General features: G+C 29.8%; 1 protein-coding gene across 1 annotated transcript; it reads right to left on the minus strand.

Annotated features, from left to right (window-relative positions):
- Positions 1 to 286: 286 nt before the first annotated feature.
- LOC114933048 (UDP-glucosyltransferase 2-like) lies at positions 287 to 5,747 on the minus strand. Its single transcript, XM_085484041.1, has 6 exons — positions 5,627 to 5,747; positions 3,513 to 3,997; positions 3,046 to 3,416; positions 2,708 to 2,927; positions 2,398 to 2,617; positions 287 to 2,283 (listed from the first exon to the last, which is right to left on the minus strand). The coding sequence occupies exons 2-6, from the start codon at positions 3,994 to 3,996 to the stop codon at positions 1,941 to 1,943; spliced, it is 1,638 nt and encodes a 545-aa protein (XP_085340167.1). The 5' UTR covers position 3,997; positions 5,627 to 5,747; the 3' UTR covers positions 287 to 1,940.
- Positions 5,748 to 11,155: the final 5,408 nt, after the last annotated feature.

Raw genomic sequence — 11,155 nt, forward strand, 5'->3', positions numbered from 1 at the left:
CGATCAGTGCTGCAATGCCGAAAGATATAGTAAGAGTTTAGAAACACTAGTATACATGTCAGAGCACCAATCGCATTCCTCTTAATCTGACATAACGAGAAATCAAATGCTGATACGTGTGATGTATTTTTAGAAGAAAGATTATAGTATACGTTCCGTTTAGTTAGGATTTCTCAATGCTTTAGTCTTCTCTATTACTTTAATGACAGTCTATTTATTATGTGTTGACTATTTATGAATTAAGGATAAAGGAAAATAACATTATATGAGAATGCTTATTTAATACAGAAAGATGTACGTAATAAACTATACATGCTACTAGTGATAAAGACTATACATATATATAAAATACACGAAGTTTTAAAGAAAGTGAAGTTGTTTTGTTAGCGGTTTTGGAATGTCTGCGTGTCATCTGGAATCTCATAGTTTCGGAAGAAGAGCTTTAAAACTTTAATGAGAAGCCTAAAATTTCTGCCATCCTTCTCGTACTTCAATTACAGACTGTGTGTGTCCACACATATCCTTAAACATTACTGTTGCAACTCCAATATTATGATAGCTATTTGTATTTTTTCAATACTTTGAAAATATACAAATAGAATATTTGTATTTTTTCAATACTTTGAAAAAATACAAATTCAAAAAAGAACACGTATTCGAAACAATTGTACAAGAATGCAGTTAGATGAATAGATGAGAAGTGCTTCTTACAATATGAAACTTCTAATCAGCAACCTGATTAGCCAATGTTTTGCTTCTCTGAAGCGGGAATAGTATAGCGACTACGTTACTACGGGGCAATGAATGCCATAGTCATCGGTACTGTGTGTACACTATACACCAGTATACGTGTTCGCGATTCGCATAGGTTTCACACAGGCACTTGAAATGGCCGTAGATATGTATTCCGCCCGATGGCAAAGGGGTCTCCTAATTGTTGCTGCAATGTTCATAGAATACGTGTGCCCGGTCGACGGCATTTGGCCCTGTGTACGTGCGCGATGTTAGTATCGTATACATTATCGCGCTATACATTCCTTGGAATATACGTGTTAATGGATCCTTGCACTCTGAATTAGGTCCATCTGCCAAATGGACGCGCGTACAGGCGGCAAAGGGAGGCCTCATTAACCGGATATTCGAAACACATCGGTCATGTTAACAATAACATGTGACACTTAACGTCATTTCCGAAACTAATTGAGTTTTGAATTTCTACGGAATCATCATGAATGTGTATTTTGGAAAATATGCTAAATATATACGCGATGACTATGTACACACACTCGATATATTCATGCATCATTAGGGAATATAATTATCTACATTTCTATTAACTAATAATATTCGTTGATTATAATACAAAATTATATCATATATACATTTCGTATTTCTCTCCTGTTATTTAATTGTATTAATTGTTGTAGTTGTGCATGATTATATTCGAAATATATTAGCATATGTAGATTTATATATAAATTTAACAGTAAGATTATGTATAGTATATTCGAAATATTCTCATTTCCTCGTTTTTTTTCCTCCTTCTTTTTTCGAGCCTCCTCTCTTTTTGCTTTCTGTCTCGTAATTCCATGAATACGCACAAATGAACATAATGGATCTCGGGATGCAATTTCGTACGTTCACAAAACCCATTTCGCTCAACTACCGGTTTTATACTGACAGTATTCGTCCCTATGCCGAAATTTGCCCTCTCTGTGCTTTCTTCGGTTTCCTCTTTTCCCCATTTTTCGTATAAAATGAACACTGAAAATCCACGCACACAAGTGTTTGAAAGATAAAAGACGTCTATTGTTGCTATTATTTTGTATATTTTAAACTCGGTATTTATTTTATGAAAGTATAATCTTATTTTTTATTTTTTTTAAATCTAAATATACTTGTTGTATTTCATATTCGTTTAATATGCAAAACTTAATTGATTATGCTGATTTTATCTTATTCGTAGCGAGCATTTTAAGCACCTTGTATCGCTTAAATCGATCGCGTATTCTATTATTTATATCGTAATATTTATACAAAAGCTTCAATCCCCATCCTACAATAGCTAAGAGAGCGCATAAAGCTGAGAATGATGTTATCGTCAGGAATACAATGATATCTAAATCGAATTGCTGATACCACGCGGCATCGACTCCATTGAAATGTAAATGAGGTGCACCATTGTGACGCATTACGAACTCGATCCACCATATAGCATTCTCTAAGCTATCGTAAGGCTTGTCTTTTGTGAGTGCGCGTAACGTCAACATTCTATCTTTGTATCTGCAAACAAAACATTAGATGAGCGAGAATTATTGGATATAAATATCGCAATTATTTTCCATTTCTGCGGACACGATTATTATTTACGTAAATAATAATTGACATCGTAATTACCGCTTATCACCGGCGATTTCCAATATAGTGTCGCGCAACTCCGGCATCGTAAGCTGGACTATATCCAGGTGTTTTGCTACTCCCAGAGAAACCATTTTCTTAACTTGATACACCTGATCGAAGACAAATGGTATTCCTATGAGTGGGACGGCGTAATGAACCGCCTCTTCGGTACTCTGCAATCCACCTTGATAAATGAAGAGCTTGATGTTCGGATGAGCTTTGAAGATAATAAGAAGAGAGAGAAAAAAGATTAATAATCTCAGTTTATTAATTATTATAAAACACTGGCTCGTCCGTTTTAATTTACCGAGTATACCCTGCTGCGGGATCCATTTCGAGATAAAGACATTAGGAGGAACCTGAAAGCCATCGTCTTCGAATTTCCACAGTACTTTGTACGGCAAGTCGGCGAAAGCATTGGTAAACACCTCCAACATTCCCTTCGGCAATAATTTACTTTTCACGTTTGTTCCGAGACTCATATAAACGAAGCCATTTGCCGCACTGTCCAAGAAGTCCTTTAAATTCTACGGAAGGGATATTTTGTAAAGAAATATTAGAAGAATTTTTATCATATTTTCTCCTGATAAAAAATAATTTAATAAAGTTTGATACTAATTGATCATTGTTGAAGAAAGTTTGTACTTTTGATAACGATGGCGGTATCTTTTCGATGTGTAATCCGCTGAAGTGAACGATATTAGGTATCTCGGGTCTCGCATATGCTAATAATGGTTCTTGATTAATTAAAATAAGACTCATATTCTTTGCAACGTCGATGACATGCGGTATATCCTTGCCAAAATACTTTTCGGCGATTCGTTGTTGTTGGGCCGCAAAATTATTAAACCAATTGTATATGTTCCACCAAGTGTTTACAAAATTCGTCAATCGTTTCCAAAATGAAAGATTCAACCCTGTGTAATCCTCAAGCTCCCAATTGGAAGAATGCGATGGTAACACAGGACTACCGAAATTGAAACGATGACAATTTTGCAAATCCATGGACATAATACCTGCGATTATAAAACTCGTCAAGCGATTTATTATTTACATCCACATTATATACACTCGCGTGTGTTATTCGAGATAATTAATTTTATCTATCTTACCTATTAAAGGAGCATGAAATTTGTGCGCCAACATGTAAATCGCAGGAGTCATAATCATCTCAGCTATCACCGCGTCAAAGTGCATATTCGTTTCATTTGCATAATATTTTAAGAGATCAGGATGACTGAGGACATCCTCCGCAATGTCGTGACCCAGTTTCAACAATCTTGTCTTTAATCCTCCAAGTTGCGTAAGATTCCAACGAGTCTGACTTAAATCAGTGTCATCGATTTTTTCATATTCAAATCCGAAGTCTATTTCCGTATAATTAATTAAACTAGAATCGTTTAAGATGTTTGGAGTCAACGTTACTATCTCATGACCCCGTTTATTCAAAGCAAGGCATAATGCCCGAAATACTATTTGATGACTGTAGGATGGAGCTGGGGTAATGATCAATAATCTCTTACTGCATGCTAAGTTGCTCGTAATTAGAATCCACAGGACCGTGATAATCGGAGAGATACCGGTAATTAATCGCATTCTATAAATATAAGGTAAAGAATGATGTAATTATATTCTATTATGTGAAATTATATATGTACATACATCAAAATAACATGATAAAATCTTATAATCGCAAAATTGCGAAATTTATGAGTCAATTAATACACTAGTAAAAAAATAGGGAACACTTTTTAAACTCTAAAAATTAGACAATTTTCAAATTGTTGAAACTCTGCGAAAAAGCATCGTAGGACAAATATTAAAAAAGCATTTTAAAACTCGAAGTTTTAACTTTAACGCACAGTCGATGGATTTTTAAATTTTGTTAATCTTCCCTTGTATGCTTTAAAAACGAACATACTGTTTTGTTTCTTAAAATTATGTATCTTTGACAACTTGAAACTCGATAAAGAAAGTTTCTTTCCAAAAATTCAACTAACGTTTCAGAAAGTACATTTTTTTTACAAGACGCTTTTTTTTGAAAGTTTCCTATGATTTTTTTTTTGACCGATTTACACGATTTTGAAGCAAACTCTATATTTTTTAGAGATTTTACATTTTTTTCGAAAAAAAATTTAATTCACGTTTCATAAACTACAACATTTTACCTACAAAATGTTTTTTTTTAATTTTCTTACATTTACAAAAAAATTTTTCATCAAACTGTGGTGTGTCAAATGCAATTTTAAGAAACAAATCATTGTTTTTAAATTTAGCACCAAATAGGGAAGATAGAAAAATTAAAAAAAAAAAAATTCAATTCACGTTTCATAAACTACAATATTTTTCTACAAAATGTTTTTTTTACACTGTATTTTCTTACGTTTCGAAAAAAAATTTTTCATCAAACTGCGGTGTGTCAAACATATGCAATTTTAAGGAACAAATCATTGTTTTTAGATTTAGCACCAAATAAGGAAAATAGAAAAATTTTTTATAATCACCGATAACGCGTTAAAGTTAACATTTTGAGCTTTAAAATGCTTTTTTAATCTTTTATCTACGATGATTTTTCACCGAGTTACGACATAATCTCTAAAAAATATAGAGTTTGCTTCAAAATCGTGTAAATCGGTCAAAAAAATCGTAGGAAACTTTAAAAAAAAAAGCGTCTTGTAGGAAAAATGTTGTACTTTCTGAAACGTTAGTTGAATTTTTGGAAAGAAACTTTTTTTATCGAGTTTCAAGTTGTCAAAGATACATAATTTTAAGAAACAAAACAGTATGTTTGTTTTTAAAGCATACAAGGAAAGATTAACAAAATTTAAAAATCCATCGACTGTGCGTTAAAGTTGAAACATCGAGCTTTAAAATGCTTTTTTAATATTTGTCGTACGATGATTTTTCGCAGAGTTTCAACAGTTTGAAAATTGCCTAATTTTTAGGGTTTAAAAAGTGTTCCCTATTTTTTTTGTCTAATGTATAATAAATTATACCTATATCTATATTATATCTTTATTTTCTATATATAATTTTTTTAAAAATAATTCAAAATTATATATAATAATATAATTATAACATATAATTATCAATATTATAATAATTAATTTTTTTATTTGCATATAAAATTTTTTGACACCATGTTAAAAATCTAAATTATATTGTTTAACATCCTACAAAATTCATACAACATTCAATCAAATCAGATTATATTAGTATTACTTACGTGTTGATGTTGAAGATATATTATTATAATAAATGACAATTCTCCGGAGTTCAATAAACTTGAAAAAAATTAAAAAAGGAAATAAAAGATAGAAAACTTATTAATCAATTTTCTCACATAACATCTTTACTAATATTATATAACAGTTATATCCTCCTGAAGAGACACGTTCATACTGAATCTCACGAAACGAAACAAACGTGTTATGTAGATTTCCTTCTTCGTATACAGCTTTTGGAATATTCCAAGTTAATTTATAATCTTTACAAGCATCGATAACGTAATCGAGATATATTTATATATTAGATCCGGTAGAAAAAAATATTAGATTATTATTTAATCATAAAATTTGCAATAGGAAAATTGCTACAAGAAAAACTATACTATTTATTGTTAGCTTTATACATGACTAAACTTTCAAAATATAGATAATATAACTTACTCATGAAAAATGTGTAATTTCGCGTACATATCTTTAACAATATTCATAATATAAAATATTACTATATAAAAATTGTCAATTTAGTAACAACTTTTATGATGCATAATATATTTGTAATTCAAATACAGAATGTGTTTTATATCCATCAGCTTACATCTTTTTATATTACATATAAAACTTTTGTAACATTTTTTAAAACAAAAAATATCACGCTCTTTTACACTGCAATAAAATACGACGCATTAAACTTTTGCTCTTTTTAATTTTTAATATTAAAATATCTTAATACATTTTTGAATAATTTTATCAGAATATACGTGAACATATATTAAAAATAATAAATATTTAATATGAAGAATTATGTAATGTTGTCAAGAACTTTAAAAATAACTAATATTCTATTACAGCTATATTTACTGCAAATTTATATATATATATATATGATAGGAAAATTATATAAAGATAGTTCTTGACCTGCCTGTGATTCAATGAAGTTTCAATACATAAATCTCATCTTTTTTTCAATTATATAGATATCTGAAACGTAAATAGAGTTGAATCGATGTTTCAAATGGATGTGTAGATATTGGTATCTACAATTGCAATCTATAACACAAATACTAATAAAAATAAATAATTTTGTAATTGTAAAATATCATAAAAATGAAATTGCTTTAAATGCTTTTGTGTAATAGATATTCGTATTCAATTAGAGTATTTTGAGTTTTAATTTGTAAATTCATTGAATTATACTAATAAATTTCAGTTGTAATTATTTATAATTAATGTCACGTTTAAATCCAGTTGATCTTATATTTAGATTTCTATATTGTTATAGCAAAAAACAGCAATCAAAATAAAATGAATTATAAAACAGCGAAATTGTTTTACCGATTTATATATATATATATATATATATATATATATATATAATATTATCTGTTATATGTATCTGCAAATATGGTAAATTAATATACATTCAAATAAATATATTTAAAACCAGTTTTCTACTTACCTAAATTAGTTTATAAGTTGCTCATTAAGCTATATCATTAATTAAAATTTGACCGTGAAAGTAACAGTTTGTCATTTCCATTCATCCAAATGAGGCATGTAGTTCTAAAAATACTTTGCTATCTCGCACTGTCTTGCATAATGCAATGTCATTTGTTAAAAGATCAAGACTAAGCGCTTAACAATTTTTGAATTGTATTTTAGATAGTATTTATTGTAGATAGAGAATAAAACAAAATCGCATATTTACATTTTTTAGAATTATTGCTAGAACTATATTATCAAAATAATTTATAATTTATTACAATAAAAAATAATACAAAAAATACCAATGCAAAATAAAACAATGTTCTTATTTTTAATTATTTCAAAAATATGTATTTTTTACCATTATTTACCTTGGTTATTAGCTTAATTATCAATATCGCACATAATAATAATAATGCTTGAAATAAAAAATATATTTTTTATCTCAAATTCCACAGTTATTTTATGAAAAGCAAAAAATTTCAAAAGAGCGTAATAAAGTAACATTTTCTCGAACAATATTTTGATATATAAATATGATGTAATATAAAAAAGTATTGTATAAAACTTAAACGAATTGATGAGCGCAGACATAGCTAATTAATACGACTGAATAAAGGTCATTGTTGTATTGCATTAAAAAAGATAAAATGATTGTGATATGTGTGACTAACAATAACTGGTCGTGCTAACTTTATATAAAAAATTTTTTATTATATTATATATTACTTTAAAAAATCAAAAAACATTTGAAATCACTGTCTATAAAATAAGAAATAATACGAGAAATTACGCAAGTAATAATACTGTATAATATACATACACACACTCGAAACAATTGTCGCGAATAGCGCACGTTTCCATGAATTTGATCAGAAATAAACACGGATTAACATGATTGAGTTTTCCGCTTGAGAGCTCAGTTAGTGTTACAGTGATATCGAGATATGTACAGATATTACAATAGCAGAATCTTCGATGTAGAAACAGCGATTAATGTCGTTACGGATTGCTTACAATGAGCGAAAAGACTTCCAATTTTAAATCAAACCATTTTAATTTGGCAAATAATTTTGGATATATTAGCAGAATCACTCGGACTCGTGTTTATGCGCAAACGCCTAACTCCGAATATACAGATGTGTGTTCTGCACTGGGGATTGAAATTATGTAGATTAAGCTCGTTCACACCGTGTCCGAGAGCCTAGATGAACATTAACTGCAACCGTACATATACATGAAGGAGACCGTTTATAGTTAGTTTATAGTATAAATTAAAAATTTATCTTTCGTACTTATTTGTAAAAAAGTTCCGTCATCTTAACGAGATAGTATACTTAAATAACTAATTTAGAATACAGAAACATATTTTAAGAATACTTTCAAAAGATGTATATTTTTTAACTCTGAAAGAATGTTACATAAATGGTAGTAATTAAAGAAAATTATACAGGTAATTAAAATCTATTCGAATATGTTCACAGAGATATTGAATCTGGATCTATTTTGCTCGCGTATATAATAACAAGGCTGCGCGACAATAGGGATACGGTCTTATCGTCGTATCGGCCGACTGAAAACGTTCATCCTTAGTCGATGCACGCGCAGCCCGCGTACGCAAGCACGTGTATTAAATGCGTTTCTAGTGTACGTCGAATCAAAATCAAATCAAGCTTGGTACGTGATCGGATGGCTGCAGAGCCAAAGAGAGAGAGACGACAGGATTCTCCTTCGACCGAAACGACGACTCACCTTGCAGTTTCTCAACTGTAATTCCGACTCGATAGTTGTTACGGTATTACGAAACTACGCGCAGCTCTCTAACTCCATTAATCATTACAGCTCCGAAATCGGCCCAAGATCGTTTTTGAGAGAAGTTCGAATAGTTCTACTCGAGTTATAATTCGTCTTGGATACGCTCCATTCGTTAGTTTCTGATGAAGATGCGTGCGTTCATACGAAGACAAATGTGAATTGTTGCAAACATTACCGGTATAGAATATAATCGAAGTCATTTATTTACTCGTGTAATCAAATTTATTTGAATAAAGATTAATTTTTTTATATTAACAAGAACATTTTTTTTTTAAATGAAAAGGATTTAAATTATACATGAGTGTCTCTATTAGACTTTCTGATCTTAAATTCTTATGTAAAGATCAAGAGGTTGCATTAAAAACCAGTCTAGAGAGGATAGCATAAAATCACAAGATCTAAGAATGGGATAAAAATAATCTCCAGCATTTTCTCTCTGCAAGAAGCTTACTTAATGTATTTTTTGAGTGACTTAAAGGAGAATTATATTTACATCCACAATATAAATCTTAGAAGATGCAATTACATAATGATTAATATGCAACAAATGATAGTGAGATAGTACATAAATAATGTATGCACATGTATGCATGCACGTAATACTTTCATGAATTTCTATAAATACTAAAAATTTAGTAGTTTTGTAGGTATTTTATATTGTACAACAATATGTCATTTGCTTTTACGACAGATAATTTAATTTTATCACAAAGATACAATATCATAAATATATTTCAAAGTATGTGTTTCTATTATTAGCTGGAAAATTATAATAATTTACGAGTAAATCACAAATATACTATGTTTTTTGGAACAATTTTACTTAACATTGAAAAAACTATCGCTAATGTATATTGCATAATAAACAATGTAATTCACTTTTCCTTTAATTTCATTATTGAACTCGTCACGTGTTGATATTAATAATTAATTAGATTATATAAGTTGCAATAATGGAATCAGACATAATTGTAAATTATTAAAACCGATAATAGTATTAGATTCTATATACATTATTTTATAAATTCATAATTACGTACTTAACTTAATAATTGTTTTCCATTATAAATGACAAAAAAATACAGTTTATTATTCTAATTTATACGGAATTACGGTAGCTAATCTATTATATCCATGTTTTATTATTGTTCAAAATTGGTAATTTCTATAATTCACTTATCACGCACGCGTTCAGCAATAATAGATAGTAATGTGACAACCCATTGTCCGGCTCAAATTGTTTTACAAATACCCTAAGTTGCCTTAACTGCTGGTAATAGATCATCTCAGACCGACAATTCTCAAACACTTTGCATATAGACATTAGATTCTATGGATCCTTAATGTTTTATGAGGATAGTAGATGATCGGCGATTGTCTAGCCTTATTTGGCAGGCAGTTCCCGATTCTATATGGAAGTATCTCTTTTACGGAAGACACAGTGGACGTTCCAGAACGCAAAGGAGGATCTGTCTCTTTCCGCTTAAATTTGGAAACCGAATTCCGTACATTCGCAACTCCGAGCAATCGTAATTTCGCAGGCAGCAGAAGTTTAGCCGCCGGGCTTTCGTTCGAGAGGTAGAGCTTAGAAGTCAAATATCGGGAATTTCATTTGCGCGTCGCTATGTATTATTCAATCGTACTCAAAGGAGTTTCCTCGCGAGATAAGCTGCCGTTGAACTCATCAATCACTGTTCTCGGCTGTGATAGACTATTCCAATAAGCTCAACTGTCAGGATTAGTACTTGTGAAATCGATGTATGTCATCAAAGCGAACAAAAACTTTGTTTTAGACTACGGTAAAGCACAAGCACACTGGCTATATTGTGCTTTATTATTATTATTATCTATCATTTATCAATAGTTTGTGCTTAGCGTTATTTTTGATACATTAATAATAATAAAAAGCATAAATAATATAGTATATTATTATGCATAATATATTATATGTACGTATTATATATTATTGATATATTAACATAATGTATTATTAACCAAATTAAGTATTAAATTACAAACATATGTGCATTAACAATGTGAAATTGTACAAATTGAGCACAGTACATTACATTTTAGACGACTTTCTGACAAATCATTTTTATACAAATACAAATATAAATAAACAAAATATTATTTATGATTTATGATCTAAACAGAGACTACGAAGTATGATACTGTAATAAAGTATGAAGTTAAAGTTTTCTCGATAAGGCAACCTATAATAAAACCTA

Source organism: Nylanderia fulva, unplaced genomic scaffold (assembly GCF_048542155.1).
Source record: "Nylanderia fulva isolate GAGA-0341 unplaced genomic scaffold, ASM4854215v1 Scaffold29, whole genome shotgun sequence".
Classification (NCBI taxonomy): domain Eukaryota; kingdom Metazoa; phylum Arthropoda; class Insecta; order Hymenoptera; family Formicidae; genus Nylanderia; species Nylanderia fulva.

Coding starts and splice junctions, on each gene's coding strand:
- LOC114933048 (XM_085484041.1), bottom strand. CDS start 3,996: ATGCGATTAATTACCGGTATCTCTCCGATTATCACGGTCCTGTGGATT. Junction 2,928..3,045: donor TACCGCCATCGTTATCAAAA/GTACAAACTTTC, acceptor TCCCTTCCGTAG/AATTTAAAGGACTTCTTGGA. Junction 2,284..2,397: donor GAAATCGCCGGTGATAAGCG/GTAATTACGATG, acceptor TTTTGTTTGCAG/ATACAAAGATAGAATGTTGA.